The sequence below is a fragment of the Augochlora pura genome, chromosome 2 (assembly GCF_028453695.1).
Source record: "Augochlora pura isolate Apur16 chromosome 2, APUR_v2.2.1, whole genome shotgun sequence".
Lineage (NCBI taxonomy): Eukaryota > Metazoa > Arthropoda > Insecta > Hymenoptera > Halictidae > Augochlora > Augochlora pura.
The window spans coordinates 23,739,982-23,756,497 of NC_135773.1; the positions used below are offsets into that span (position 1 = coordinate 23,739,982).

Sequence of the window (16,516 nt, forward strand, 5' to 3'; positions counted from 1 at the left end):
TATTTATCACAGAACCAGTAAAGTAGGGATGGTTCAATGGTTATACTATAAAAAACATAGAAGTATAAATAGACTTTATTATTGAATTATTTAAATTTTGCTTTTTACAGATTGAAGTAGATTAGTTTGAAATGGATAATAAATAGAAGTAGTGTATTTGATCCTAGTGAGTTTTCAAACAAATTTAACACTTCTGGTATTGTTCCTAGATAAGAAATTTATGTGATGATGCACTTTATATATATATATAATATAGTCTATAAATATATAAAGATATCAATACATATCAAATACAAACAAATCGATACATATAAAATGTATAAATCTCATCGAAAATAAAAATTTGTTAACTAGTTTTTCCATAATATCTCATTTGGAATAGTTCTATGAATTGCAATAAAAATTATTTCTTGTTCTTTTTAAATAGTAGATTTTTTTTATAGATGATTAATTATAACTACTTGTATCTGTATATCATTAAATAAATTGAAACTAAGAAGTGAGTGAAAAGTTAGTCAAGACACGTATTAAAATATTATATTAATATAGTAATAATTACAGAATATTATACCTAGGCTGTAGTAGTTTTACTCCAAAGACATACGTAAATATATAAGTGGGGGTACAATATAAAAAAAAGCATTTACTCAGTGTTTGACACTTATTTAAATGGGGCACATTATATAAAATATATATAAATTATGAAGCAAAACATAACATTGGAATATAATGCTGCTTGAAAATTTATAAGCATTCGAACATCAAAAAAATCTATGGGTGATACAATTTAAGACATATTAAAAATATAAAAATTAGGAGAGACTAGGAAGTATCACCATTTATTACTTTCTTCCTTTTATAGTATTTAATTTTGAAATCTTCGAGTATTTTTTCATTGTTATTGTCAGTTTATGTATTGTAGTTACTATTCTACGTCGGGTTTTTTAACAACTGATTTTGTGGCTGTGGCTTTTGTTTTTCTTTTAGGTGGGATCGGTGTATCAGAAGTACTAGATGATGGGTTTTCTGAGACAGGTGCATCTGTATCAAGAGTTTGAGCAGATTTTGTACCTTTTTTAACAACTTTTACAGTCTTTTTTGGTTTACCAGCAGAATTAGTTTCTTCTGCTCCATCATCCAAACCTTCCTCTGGCTTTGCTTTAACTTTTTTTGCAACCTTTTTTACTACCTTCTTCACAACCTTTTTCCCACTAACATCACTTTCCATCATTTCCGTAGGCTCTCCCTCCGACACAGACTTCTCCAACGATTTTTTTACACTTTTTTTTGTTACTTTCTCCTTTTCCTGTAATGACGATTCTTGGACAGTTTTCGACGGTTGACTTAGTTCTTTTGCTCTCGATGGCCTAATTGGACTTTCTCTTGATAAAGATGGTTCAGTTACATTAGATTCAGACGGAGGTGTAGGTAATTCTGTTTCTTTCCTTGTAGGTGTAACAGGTTCTTCAACTTGTTGAGCTAATTCCGTTTCTGGTTGAACATTTTTATTAGGACACTTTGTTGGTGTTTCTGTGTCGATTGTAATACTTGAAGATGATGGTGAAGGTAATGGTGAAGTAACTGTTTTTGTAAATTCAGATTGTCCTGGAGCAGTTAAAGTTTGAGAAGCTTCCGTTGCTTTTTTACATGAATCACTCAATTTATCAATGGTATCAATAATTTCTACAGATTTAACAGTGGTTGGTTCCAATTTTTCTACATTCTCTGTAGATTCTATTACAGATGCTGAATTATTTATCTGGGTATTCTTTTCTGGATCTGATGAAATTTCAGAATAGTCTGTAGATTCGTGAACCGGAGTTATTGTCGAAGAAAGAATTTCATGACCCATTGTTTGAGAATCTGACATAGACTCCTTGAGTTCTACTTGAAGAACCGACTCCGCGACTTGTATCGGTACTGGACTGACTGTAAGAACTTCAGAAGCGGTTGATAATTCATTTGCATGTTTTTCATCTGTAATATCTACTTTTATTGGCTGAGTATCTACAGTAATCTCAAGATTAGTTACATTAATTGGAAGTTCTTCCGTTGATATGACAAAGCTAACGTTATCTTTGTTATATGATACTTTAATATTTTGTTCTCCTAGTGGACAAGATTGAACTGAATCTTGTGATATTACAGTGTCAATTTTTTCTTGCAAGGCTTCTTCTAATAGTGTACTTGTACCGAGTTCATCCACATCCGTTTTAGGTTTCTGTATTGTGGATTCTATGCAGGACACAGATGTAACTGTATCAGGGGATACACTTTTTGTTGCTGCTACAGATTTTTCAGAAGTATCTTTTATTATATCTTTTGATACTATTTGCTCATTTTTAGATTTTTCACTAGAGGGTGCAGTATCAGTAACTTGTTCAGTCTCTTCAGATAATTTAGGGTCTGTATCGTTGTCTGTTATAGGAACATTATTAAGCAGAGATTGTTGTTCTTCGCTACAACTGGCTGTTTCTTGAGCTAAATAAGAAAGAAATAACATTATAAATTTACAGATGAAACAGTTTTTTGAGTTTATTGATACATTCCTTGTTATACAACTGTACTATAGATGTGATACTTTAACAAGTGTGGTTGATTATTATTACCGTTTATAACAAGGTATGCATAAATAAAACTACATAGTCAGAATAGCTATATATAATGTTAATAATATTCTAGCAAATAATATTGTTTTTGTAAGATTGTGTTCTACATACAAATACCTGAAAAAATTGTCTACTTTCAGTGAGAAGAATATAATGATTGCAACTGAAATTTTATTGTACAAGTGCTCTCATTAAATGCAGCTTAATAATATTGACTAGTTACAACTATACCATGATTGCTTTGTATTAATATAAAGCACAAAAAACATATAAGTTCATAACATCTTAAGTATGTGTTAAAATGTTAATATGAACCAACATATCATGCACAATGATTAATAAATGGATACAATTTTTTAACAACATATTATCTGCACCCAAGCAATGAACAGTATAAGTTTGTTACATGTATAAGCAAACCACACAAATATAACTATAAGAGAAAATATTACTGAGTTATTTACGAAAGCGTTATTAATTTATGCAATTATAAAAAGTTTTCCATAAGTTCTTATTAAGTTTTTTGCATTAGCATTAATTAAAAATAAATTTATGTATAATCAATGCATTGCATATTAAAAATTTAGTTTTACAATATTTAATACCATATTAAAACTAAACATTTATGTGTTCTATCATATTTATAAGCATATATCGATTTTAAAATGTAACAAATGAGAAATGAATATTTTGATTTATGGTAAACATGATTTAAGCTTGATGGTAGAAGTTTTAATGTATGGTTCATGTTGTCTTAAATGTACTCGGTAAAAGTCTTTGAATGATTCAGATATGTGATCATAATATATCGCGATTGTGGATGATGTGAGTTCTCAAAATATTTACCCCATTAAAGCAAAATGACAATACAAGACGTAGCAATGCTATGGCGCCAGGATCTGTTAGTTGCTGTCCTCCGTTCCTGTTTCAAACACTTAAACTTGATAAACTGTATAAAAAAGATATTTTTCACTTTTTTTATAAATTACATGTAATATTGTCCAATATATTATTAAGTATCCGTAACTGCAATTTATATTTATCTATTATAACAAAAACTTCATCTTTAAGTATCAATCTGAATACCACATGCTGTGATTAAAAAAAAAGAAGAGAAAATAAAAAGAAAATAAAATTGTAAAGCGTATTCAAGAAAACAGTTAATCGCTTTGCACCATAAACACTTTGATTTTCAGTTTCTTTCACAAATTTCATTATTGCTCAAAATTCATTTTGTTTCGATCTGTTTTGTATTTTCTTTCTTCAGTGTGCAGTCATAATTGCCACGAAAATACATTTAACAAGATTATGTAGAGACAAATTATACAATTTAAAATATTTTATTAAGTGAAATTAACTTTTATCAAAATCGAACGTACCATCAGCTTTATCCACCACATCAATAGACTTAATAGGTTCAGTAACGTCAACAACATCGGTAGGCTCGGTAGATTTAATAGTCTTATCAGTTGCAGTTCCCTCAGATTCTTCTATTTCCTATGAATTAGATTATAGATGCATTTTTAAATATGTATCATTTGTAACTATATCATTAATAATGAATTAATTAAAGTGATTACCTTAGGAGGAGAGGGTAATCGGGATGGTGCAAGAGAAAGTGTTTGGCAGATTTTTTTCCAAATATTATCGAAACTATCACGGCCCATATAATCAATGTGTCCCTGCTCCCAACTTTGTTTTCGCATGTGTTCTTCTAGCGCAATTTGTTCAGCGCTTCTGGGTTCGCCCAATGTAATTTGAGCCAAGGCACCAGCAAGACCAGCCTATAAAATAAAAAAATACTTTCTCCTTTAATATTTTTCTCTTCAATAAGCATATAACAATACAGTAAGATCAAAATACAAAACATATTTGTTAACATTATTTTAACAAGTTACCTTATATGACTGCCGTACATTGACATTACAATTACAATATACATGCTGTTTAAATATCGAGAATTTCTCGAAAGCCATACTAAGTCTAAGCAACGAACGATAATAGAGTCGAAATCGAAATCGGAACGTTACACAGAGGTCGCAATTTGTAAAGTACCGACACGGTTAGCCGATCTCCTAACACATGCAAATGCAGATATCACATACATGTGGAATAATAACATACATAAAACTAACATAAATTAGTAAATTAATAATAACAACAGTCTGTGTTATAATGTCTAAATAATAAATTTCCTTTCTACGAGTATTTATGGAAATATTGTTACTTAGTTTATTGGTACAACTATAGGAAAATGTTGAAGGCCCTAATGTAAAAAAAGACGTATTAAAACTGCAAGTAATGTCCCAAAGACTATTAAACGAATAATGTAATCAATGTATTATATTAAAATAATTTAAGGACACATTATTTACTGTAGAATATGATAGATTAATTTTTCTTAACTTTAATGCAATCTACAGAACAATGTGGGAACAATTACTTACATCTGAACTGACTTCCGTTATGTGTGGGTCAGATTGCGTTGCTACATTGTGGGTATCTGTACAAGGTTTGGAATCAGGAGGAGGGCTAGTAGATATCAGTGGTTTAGTCCGTACGTCTGTAATGTTTAGATTTTCACCTTGTTTAACATTTTGATTAATAGACAAATCGTTGTGGTAAATTATAGTAGTTTGTTTAGGCTGTGCACAATCAATTTTATCATTTGTATATTCTTCTTTCTTATAATGGCTATGATTCACTTGCTCATAATGTTGAGTGGCTTGCTGATTGATTGTATTATCATATACTTGATGCTGATTATCAACAAAATGGTTATTGTGTTGATGTTGCTTTGGTTCTTCTTGATATGCTCTGTTGTTGTCATTAGGCGAATGATGGGGAACATTGTGATGTTCATGCTGTTTGTTTTCTTCTGAGAATGATCTATGATCATCATTATAAGAATGTTGATAATTATGATGATGGTCAACGTGTTGATGTTGTCTCGTTTCTTCTGGAATGTTTACATTACTGCTAGAATGTTGATGGGTATGCTGATGGTCAACTTTTTGATGATCTTGAGATTCATTGAAATGCTGATGTTGTGTATTATTTACAGGTGCATAATTTTCTACTCTATGTTGGTTTTGCCAATAGTCATTGTGAACTTGATTGTTGAACGTATTTTCAGAATGACAAAATGTATGCTGTTGTTTGTATTCACTAATAAATTGATTATTTTGTTCCTGATTATAATGCTGCTGAGTATATGAAGGAGAAGAATTATATTCATTGTACTCCCTGTTATGTTCTAGTTGTGATTCGTTATGGGGCTGATGACTTTGTACAGAATTAAACGTGTCGCTTAACATAGGTGAAGTACTGTTGATTGTGGAATAATACTGTTGAGTTGCATGACTGTCTTCTTGCTTATGAATAACCAGATCATTTTGTGCACAATAATTTTCCCACGGATCTTTAAATTCTGAGAAGTCCGGCGGTTCTATGTATATGTCGTTCTGCGATTTGTCTTGTATGTCTGTGCAAATGGGAGCTTGTGGAACAGAGGATCGAAAAGGCATAGGAGAAAATTCGTGCCAAATTGGTGCCAATGTGCTGGTGGCCTATGCAAGCATCATGCCAAAACAGAAAAATGCACATTCAGTTGGTTAGTAGAAAACTATAACAGTGTCCATTTTTCTTATGTCAGTACTGTTATTTGGTAAGCATGTATGCATTACGGTACTCATTGACGTACACATTATTGAGTGGCATGTCTTAACTCCAATATTTGTGTACACAGTAAAACGTTCATATATTATGCATACTCTGTCTGTGAAATTGCTATTTTATCTACAACGAAAATTTTGTAAAATAACCAACTTATCAAAATATAGTAAACAGATAAGATTATTATTGATTAAACAACATTTGCAAATTACAAATGTAAACATTATGAATATAATAAAATGAAAGAAAAAAATGGACACTGATCTACAAAAAAAAGTATTACAAAAAGATTAAGTTCAAAGTGTACTAATTTGAAATAGAAAATTATGAAGTATCACTTGTATCACTTTAGCTATTACTATCAATATCGAAGATTATACTACATAGGAAAAACCAAAAACGTACCTTAAATGCCACAAGAAACAAGTCAAGTCAGAAGATGCCATTCGTAATAAGTAACGCTAAGCAGCATTATTTTCATTAATTGTCAAATACATTTTTTTATAATAATACTGTCAACTATGTACAATATATACAAATCTTAATTATTTGACTAAGCATGTTTAACATCTAATAATGCATGATTGTACTTGTGGTATACTATCTATGCAAATTTTCTAAATCTTAAAGAAAATCTTACGATATGAATGGCACACTAACAAGAGGAATAAAAGCATTCTACCTTACCTTTATTCCTTACATTTATAATCGCTAACTTATAGTGCTTTTTCTCTTTATTTGGCACTTGAAATCTTACAGTCTAATTAATGCATTAGAAATAAGAGAAAATGTACAAAATTATTTTTCAAAAAAACCATTATATTTACAAAATTTTTGCACTCATAATTAGTCAAACATGATACTTATTGTCATATATTTCTTTTCAAACAATTCGTTAAACTTACCATAACGGGGGATAAATGAGGATGGACTTTGTCGCAAAATATATTCCACCACAGTTGCAACAATGGTTGCAAATGCATGGCCTCCATTGGTGGTTGGACAATACCAGTTAAAGTATCAAAATACTGTAACCATGGTTTGGTGATACCAATGAAGTGAATTATTCTGACATCATCTCCAAACCTGATAAGTAAAAGTATGCATGATTATCTTTTTTTTAATTGAATATCTCCGAGATTACATATAAAAGAAGTCTTAGCGTCTCTTACTGTTTGAATGCAGGAAGATAGGAATATGCAGCGGTTGAACACATATTATAGATGAATGGTAAATGTTTAGAAATATCTTTGTGAGCCCAGTCACTGAAGTACATATTCAGTAAGCCCTGATCACCGCCGTCAAAGGAACCTTTAGCAGCAGCGAACGCGGTGATGGATGCAAAAGTTTGTTGAGATGGTTTGTACACAAAGACACCAGAGTTGAAGCAGTCTGGCCAGCCCACATCAGGGGCAGCTGATAGCTCTTCTCTTTCAAATAACTCATCACAGTTTCTGACCACCTAATACGTCATACATCAATGATTACAATTACGAATAGTGGTTTAACCGGTGATATGAGATCTTCAACAGAAAATCACCATTGATTGTTCTATACACTTACGAGCGTGTCCGCGTCAAGAAAGACGCATTTATCGTATTGCGTTAATCTCCAGCAATGAAGTTTGGTAAACGTGATACCCAATTCTGGTCTAGCTAACAGTGCCAAATTAGCTTCATCTTTGGAATCAAGTACATTCACTTCCATTACTACAGAAAAGACTGCTGATAATTTCTCCCTGTGCCAACGAGTAATAAAGTTTCAATTATCTATATACGTGTTTGATTATTTCAGAAGCAGTTGTAAACCGAACGTGCCTACCTCATTACTTCTGTTACTCCAGGAGTAACCAAGACCGCCAGTTCATATTTCGTACCAACACGACGTAAGGAGTGTGCCAAAACTAATGCTCCCAAAGAATAGGCATCGTTGGTGGCCAATGTAACCCATGCATATCCTGTAATTAATACAATTTGTTATTCAATCAGCTTGTTATCCAGCTAATTTTGCTAGTCGAAATAATTGAAAAAAATTAGTTAAACATCAGACACCGGACGTAGTTGATTATCGCGAGTGTGAGAAGTAAACATAAAATGATCTAATTGATTGACACTTATGAGAAGATCATTGTATGCATATTGATTTCTCATTACTCAATATCACTGGCATTCAACGTATCATTACGCATATACATATGTAATTGATAAGGCGTCTCTCTCGAATCAGGTTCATGTCGCAGCATTCATACTTTAAATTGATTTTCATATTGTATTGCCTACGACGTTACGTGACCGACGTGAGACAAAGACTAGGAATGCATTTTTTTCTCTACCGGTATCGTTAATTAGGCTTTGTAAATCAACATTCTTATAATTAATATTCAACAATTGTATTCCGTAAATTTAACAGAGTTTCTAGAATCTCGAGAATTCGTTATCGAAATCAATTTTATTAACACATAGGAATAACGAAGACTAGAAAACGTAGGTCATTCCAAGGTTATATAATCCGTGTATACAAGAACGAACATTTTTTTTTTATAGAACTAAAGGCTTTAAGTGGTATTTGAAAACGAAGATGATATCTTTATCTATTTCATTCGTTTCGGGTAGGGAAACTGATAAAAATAGTAGCCGAATTTACAGATCGAGACTGCGTAGAAATCTAAGTGCGTCGTTTCGCCGAGGGACAAAGAAATTCATCAGATTTTATTTATAAAGCGCATCCTATTTCTAATCCGCGAGCGCCGTCAAGAATTCGACTCTCCATCCGCAGCCAGAATCCACGGCTACTGGCTCTCTAGTTCTCCTGGATAAAATTTTATATTTAGACGTTTTATCTGTATTCACAGTTGCTTCTATCCACCAGATATGATATAATCGTACATTAGAAAAAACAAGAAAAAACAAAATTAAAATTCATTATCAGTGTCGTCGTGTAAATGATTTTAATACGTATTAGGGACCAGTTATTACAAGTTTTACCCAGTGGCTATGTTTTTCTTCTCTGAACAAGGTGTTACTAACACCAAGTTTTTCTTCATTACCATTAGTTTCTGAGAAATTATAGAAGCGTTTTTGGTGACCCGGCTTTGTCTCTCCATTTCTTCTGAGAACTATTTTACTAAAAACACAGATAACCGTGACATCGACAGATAACATTAAAGCCAAGATAGGGACCAACAGTCCTTTCATCGACCCTTCTGAGAAAAAGCTGAAGAGGACTAATTAAAGGCGAAGAAAATTTTATTGTAATAGCTTTGACGCTTCCAGCATTGGAAAATTTAAAAGTAGACACCGGTATTCTCTAGGTTCCCTGGATTCTCGCTCTAAATCGTCGTAAAAGTTTCAGTGTTAAAACCACACGGGTCACGGCATAAAACATGGCATCACAGATTTTATCAGTTTTTCTTCGATGCCTCTACTACGCAACACTCTCGGTTTTACGAAATGCCGTGCAATCGGGTCACATATGTGACGATTCTCGAGTTATCCCATGTAGTCTCCGAGCCTTGAACATGTACCGTTCATGTTTCTGGAATGGTCGCGTTCTACGTATCGACATTGAATGAGGTATTAGGTTTCGTTGCGTTAGGTGCACAGCGCGATGCACGGCGCAAGCGATTCTTGCCGCGTGCAGCCGACCACGGGGACGAGCCGACCGGCAAGATTCATTCGGGCACCATGAACAGCGCGTGACATGGAATCGAGAGCCCGACGAGGGGAGGCTGTGGCTTTTTCTTCACGCTTCTCCTTCCTCCTTTCGCGGCGTTCTAATTGTTACAGAACGAACTGCATTCTGTACTTCCGTGTCCTAGTCGAATATTAACCCCGTTTAAAATCATTTATAAACAGGATCGAATTTATCAAACAACTATACATTATCGCCATATTCGAGGGTGAAATTTATCCGCGCTGAATACAAAATAAAAGATGCCATTTTATTCGTTACTTTCAGCACACGTCTGTACATGTATCGTAACAGAGCAATTTATCTGTTAGCCCGATTTAGATTCGTCCACGATTCCTTTCGGTTTAATTTCAGAATCGCGAGCACGTAAATCGTCGCGACACTATCAGCAGACGAGCTTATCAATATGTTCGATGCCTGACGAAATTGTAGATTTCCGGTAGCGTTATTCAAAGACTAATGCGGACGCTAGCGTTACGACATGTGGCTGTCCTGTTATCCAATATGGTAAATGAAATTTAATCGAACTGAATAATAATGCAAACGAACCTAAACAACGAGGGACACGGAATCGCAATTTAAGGGCCGGGGATTTAAATATTTCCATAAAAACCAAAGGCAAAACTTTTTGCAACACTGTATAGAATCATTAGCCGCAATTACGTTATGTTGTGTCTATGCAATGATTACGAGCTAATATTTCGGCGTCGGTAAAAATAATCTGACAAGGAAAGCTCGTTACTCATGTTGACTGTTTAATAAGTCTTTGACCGATTACACCGAAGCCGGAGAGTCTCGTGAAGTGAACTCCCCTTCGTGGGTCCAGCAGCTAAACGGTACGGACGATATAAAAAGTGAAACAATACTGAGAAGGAGATTTGTGAACCACTGGTCGTTGTCTGCTTTACAGTGGTAGTGTTCTCTCCGGAAGCAATTAGTACCTATGACCGCGAAATATGACTGCGTCTAATTTGTTCGTAGTTAGCCATCGGTTCGCATTGATAGTCATGAGATCGACAAGGACGTGACGCGTTATCAAATTGTTTGCGAGGAATGCGCGCCCGTGTAAAACTATGCGAATAATTCTAGTATTTCGCTCCCTAATCTCTCGAGTGCCCGATGGAGTGGACAACGCGTGTATGACATTATTATTAAGATTGTTCGCCTGCTAGACACACACACGCAGTAGATAAGAATGTTTTGTGGAACATGCCACGGCGGATGCATCGAAGACGCTGGTAAAATTAAATGCAATGAATCCAAAGGAACGGCCGTGAGTCACGGCTATAGAAAGAAGGGAGGGACGCGCGAGCCTAGGAAGAGAATAGATGCTAAGGGGGGAAAAAGCTCGGATTTCTGCTACCGGTCTTCACCGGAACACAACCCGTTCAGTCATGTCGATCCTAGACGAATTAACACCTATCGGAAACTTAATCTGTCCCGTGTGAATTTCAACTTCCTTTCACCTCGTATTTTCTCCGGCCGCTAAAAATAGACGGGGAATCCGCATGGGTCAACCCTAGACGGATTAGCCCTCCTCTGAGCAACCAAAATGTATATAAATAAGCTTCATTTCAAGCTTTCATATTTCGAATTTTTCAAAACGTATGTTTATGTACAATGATTTCCCTCCTGTTTTCAAAATTGGCATTTAATTCATAATTTCACGTTCAGCAAACATTCGACTAAAACGTGTAAATAAATGATTATGTACCCAGATAAGAAGCTTAGCAGAGTCAATATTGTAAGATTATAGAAACATTCGAGATCGTTTAGTTAAGTCCACGAGAATCTAGTTACAAATATGAACTCTTTATTGATATTTCCCGTATCGTTAACTTAACTGTAAGATATAAGAAGAATGTTACTTTCAACGAACGATTTAAACTTTCAGAACTAGAAGAAGAAGAAGACAGAACTGGATCCATTCGGTTTACGAAAGATTTATTTTTTCTAGCGGAATAGATAAAAATCGTAAAATTCGTTCCAGTCGGTAGTCAAATATATCCCAGAGGCACGATGTCCCAATGAGAAATTCACGTGTAAGTCGAATGTCTATTTCTACGATAACTCAGCAAAGATAAGGCGAGACGAAGCCCAAGGATCCATGTGCTCCGCGACCAGAAAATTACGTCGGAATTTCATTTGTTTAGTTTCAAAATTGTATCGCGGCTTGATCCCAACATTGTGACCGGATATGCTTGACATCCGCTCAAAAGTAAATGTCTAGGACGCCGAGAGAGGCCTGTATAGTATAGTGTCCGGTATCGCGAAATTTTTGGCAGCGGAAAAGCGTTCTGGCGCTTTTAATATTTTCGCGTTGGGCCGGCGACAGAGCCGACAGAGAGATATAGATAGGTAGAGAAAGAGAGAAAGAGAGGGGTGGCACGAGAAAAGAGGAAAAAACAACAAAACATTTATCTTGGCTATGAGAAACGCGGCGCTCGGCTTCACTCGTATATTGTAACACGCAGACGAAACCCGAGAGGCAGAGTGCCGTTGTGCCACACAGGTTTATATTTATACAAGCCGTCCAGCTTATAATAGCAACCGGGCCTAGGCGTTTGTACAAAATGCATTCATACACGCTTGCCTTAGGTCAAGCACTTGTCGGCCAAGCTTGGCGAGGTTTCCTTGCGCGACCCGTGTGCCTCTCTGCACACTGTATATCGTCTGCGAATCGACACTTTCTCCGCATACTAGCGACATGAATAACCATCGTCACCCTTGCCCACGGCGGGATGAAGACAATAGTTGACACTTCGGACATGCGACTCTACGGATTTTACACCGATATACAATAGAGTCAAATTCCTGTACTCCACTACTCTGTCGACCGATTGACCCGACTCCTTATTTATAAAGAATTTGTAATAGGAAACATCACCCCAGCGTAATCTTTAATCTTTTTTATTCTGATATTGACATAACCGGTAGACTATAATTTTTACTTTTGTAGACAATGTAAAGAACATCGAATTTGGATATTCATTGACAAAGACTAGGAAACAAAGCATATAATATGTTTGCAAGAGGGCTGTTAGACGTTGAAAATGTTCTGAAGAGAGACATCAAGTCTCTATGCAAGATTTCGAATGCAATTTATGTTAAGAGTTAAATTTATCACTTCGTGGATTTTATTGGACATGTTAATGTAAACAGTCAGAGGCTGTTCCAATGTTTACACTTCCTCTGGCAAGGTTGAGATCTATTTTCTGACGAAGCGGAAGAATGTGGGATTCAAGATCTGTCGCGGTACTTAGATTTTTCCGTTGCGATCTTATGAATTTTTGCCAAATTTATTTTGTCGGAGAAATCATAGAGCTTTATTTCTTAACTGCGCAACTGGTAAATATTTAGAATCAGAGGCGACTTCGTCTTAATCATTTAAGACTGCGACGCACGCCGAGAACTCTCCTCGTTCCCCATGAAATGAAGATCGATTCGCGCGAACGTAATCCGCAATTAGTCTTTCCACACCTATTCTGAGACGATCATGGCACGAAGGCAGACAACATGCCAATAAAAAGAACAGCTGCGTTCTCGCTGGTTTAATTAGAAATCCGAGTTCTATAAGAAGCACCGATGCGGTTGTGTTCGTCGTTCGACTAGGCGAACATCGCAAACTAGAATTCTCGAGTTCCAACTGAGGACGAAGGTCAAGACTGAACATGCATAAAAATAGTACCTCCAGAGCCTATAGCGGCGTCAATCGAGGTACAATGAACTTAACAAAGCGGGCTTCCGTTTAACGTAACATTAACTCGGCTGCTCCCAAAAGCTTTTTTACACGGGGAACACAACTGTATTGAACACGTGAATCACGCGGTTAGGCTTGGCTTCCCATAGGCTACCGCTAATTCTTTAAACTTATTACGTGTCCGTCTCTTTCCCACTTTATTGTTCATAATTCCCTTCTACTATTTCGGGATTAGATTCAACAGCGGCGTCGGTAAAACGTACCGGTTCTCCCACTGATCATATTACATATTAATGTTTCGTTTATTTTCTCTTTTATTCTGCTCATATTAATAATTCTCTAATTAGCCTAGAAACATACATATTTATAATACAACACAGCATCATACATTATTCTGTTACTACAATTAGTGGTGAATTAAAAATACGATGTTCGAAAAAAAATTAAAAAATTCATTGATATTTTTTTCCATTGAGAAACTCACGTTTCGTATCTGCAAAAAGAAGCAGCCCGAAATTCCCGAGCAACATTGTACGACTTCCCCTCGAAACTTTGTACATATAATTATCTAACATATGACGATTAAACTGTAAGAAAAAAAAAGAAGCGGAATGAATTATTACGCGAACGTTAAGTTCTTATTTTTCCTTTTTGAAAAAAAAAACAGATTCCTCGTGGCGTATCATGCTGCTGTTACATCATCTCCACACATCGATCAATAAATTGTAAATTAATATAATCGGAATTACGTTAATCTCTGATTGAAGGAATCTATAATTAAGTAATGCCAGTTTACGGGCAATTAATTAAAAATGTTGATAAACGATCCGCGGATGCTTATGCAAATGAAAATTTTTGTAGAGCGATCGATAAACGTGGAATTTATACAATTCTAAGGTGCAAATAAATATCCTATTCTACTAAAATTTTATGTGTGCACATTAAATTATTTCGATTGTTAATCGGTAAATGGGTACAACGAATGATTTAGATTTATCATCTATCTCTATTTTAAATTATATTCATCTCGCGAGAAAAAGATGGCGGACGAGCGCGAGAAAATTTTGACGAAGAAGCAATTTTCCCGCACGTGCGAAATAAATATAGAGAAGTGGACGGGGTTTGGCAGAGAGCCGCAATTTCTCCCCCAGACGGCTAAGAATAAACTGTTGGAATACCGGCGACAGTTATCTTATTTTATGCAGAAGGAATCTCGTGTCTTAATAAGAAAAAAACGAAGAGACGTAAAATGCCTACCTACGCTCGAGTCAACGTTCCTAATGTTTAATTACTTACATCCCCAACGTGCAGGTAATGTATATACAAATACAATATATATACATATAATTTTCTACTAATCTCAAATCTATAATACGTGAGAGAAAGTATTTGTTAAAGTATATTTATTACTTTAATTCGTGTGTTATAGCAAGTTATATTATAAATGGTCGCGGAGCTACATTAATGACAAAACAAGGGAAAATTTTATACAAATTTGAATTCCACATAATTGTGCAACACACCTAAGAGAATTACATCTACTGCCATCGTATCGAATATTTAAAGTGTAAGATATTAAATTGGCGCCAAATCGCTTCGAAAAAAAAAAATAAAAATGAGTTCGCGCATGTGCTCTCGTGGTGAAACACGAAAGCGAGCGCGAACCGGCCCATCCCGGCGAAATAAACCAAAACGAGGCACGTGCGTGGTTAGCAATCGATTGAAAAAAAGAATGTTAAGTTACGAAGGGAGTAACTGTTCCGCGTGGAGAGTTGGAAATTACCAGGTCGACTAAAAATCTATGAGCAGACAGGTTATTGCTCGTTGTCTATGGGAGATGTGAATCGTATGAAGGTCATTGGGTCAAGACCGGTTACCGGCGACGTTATCATACACCCTAAATGAAATTTCAATGAGCACACAACCTTCCGGTCAGAATCAACCGGGCGGCGAGAAACATTTGAACAAAATATGTTTAATAGAAAAGTCGTTGTACTTACCACCCATGGTTGGAAAGAAACTCTGTGTTTCTTTTTAGAACGGACAGTCTCTAACGACACACTCAACACTCGCCGATGCCCGCACAACTGACAAAAAGTGGTACGCACTTCATCAGCGCTACAACACGAGTGACGACTCGAGGCTCTCCTTCCATTGCCGCGGTACTATCCCTACCTTGCGTCTCCTATTCAAACGGAATCTGAATTACCGACCGAAGATCCTGCAGACCCTGCCATAAACAAAATATGTCATAGATCAGATTAACAAAACGATTTCCATCTGCCAGCACAGTTTACATACGAGTTCGTATTTGATCAAATTTATCATCTACTGTAACTTTGTGACAATACTAAAATACAATCATAATTAAACAGGAAAATTGAACAGCATCGGAAGATATTAGATTGAAGCGATATAGACGCCATTAATTATAATAGCTTCGTTTGAAAGAATGAAAATTATTCGCTGATAAAAATTTCCAAAATATGAGGTCAAATCAATAAAAAGTAAAAATGACAGAGCATGCAGTTAATGTACAAATGAAGTCAAGTATTCGCATTCAGTTGTTATATATTGATTGAACTTACGAAACCGGTGTTTCAGCAGGCAATCCAAACTACCTGTGATCGTTGGTCCATTCCGTGTGTCACTGGTATCATGCAGCATGTCATATAAAAACGTGTTCAGTCGATCTTTCATCTTACCGCATCGCTTAAACCGAAAGAGGTATGTGTATCGTGCAGGCGCAGTGGAACGTTGACCGAATAATCCATGCGCGCGAATTTTACAGCCGTTCGCGACACCTGCTGCGAAAACGTTGCGGCAAACGATGCGTCGTTTC

General features: G+C 35.5%; 1 protein-coding gene across 4 annotated transcripts; it reads right to left on the reverse strand.

The window, feature by feature from the left end:
* Window positions 1-57: 57 nt before the first annotated feature.
* On the reverse strand, window positions 58-16,478 carry Gyg (glycogenin 1). Of its 4 annotated transcripts, none has more exons than XM_078186485.1 (10): window positions 16,263-16,478; window positions 15,675-15,904; window positions 8,106-8,241; window positions 7,848-8,022; window positions 7,457-7,746; window positions 7,190-7,370; window positions 5,057-6,178; window positions 4,190-4,393; window positions 3,989-4,106; window positions 58-2,481 (listed from the first exon to the last, which is right to left on the reverse strand). In XM_078186485.1, exons 2-10 carry the CDS (start codon window positions 15,679-15,681, stop codon window positions 926-928), a joined length of 3,789 nt encoding a protein of 1,262 aa, XP_078042611.1. In that variant the 5' UTR covers window positions 15,682-15,904; window positions 16,263-16,478; the 3' UTR covers window positions 58-925. The 4 variants fall into 4 exon arrangements, 3 of the variants coding, with proteins under 3 accessions (XP_078042611.1, XP_078042595.1, XP_078042603.1); XR_013494480.1 differs by lacking the exon at window positions 5,057-6,178 and adding an exon at window positions 3,456-3,531 and having other exon boundaries at window positions 2,347-2,481; window positions 16,263-16,420; XM_078186469.1 differs by lacking the exons at window positions 58-2,481; window positions 5,057-6,178 and adding an exon at window positions 3,456-3,558 and having other exon boundaries at window positions 16,263-16,430.
* Between the last annotated feature and the right edge of the window lie 38 nt (window positions 16,479-16,516).

Excerpts from the sequence above, each read along its gene's own strand:
- Gyg (XM_078186485.1), bottom strand. Across the intron at positions 6,179-7,189 it reads CTCATTTATCCCCCGTTATG|GCCACCAGCACATTGGCACC; the intron begins GTAAGTTTAACG and ends ATGCTTGCATAG. Across the intron at positions 4,107-4,189 it reads GATTACCCTCTCCTCCTAAG|GAAATAGAAGAATCTGAGGG; the intron begins GTAATCACTTTA and ends TCTAATTCATAG.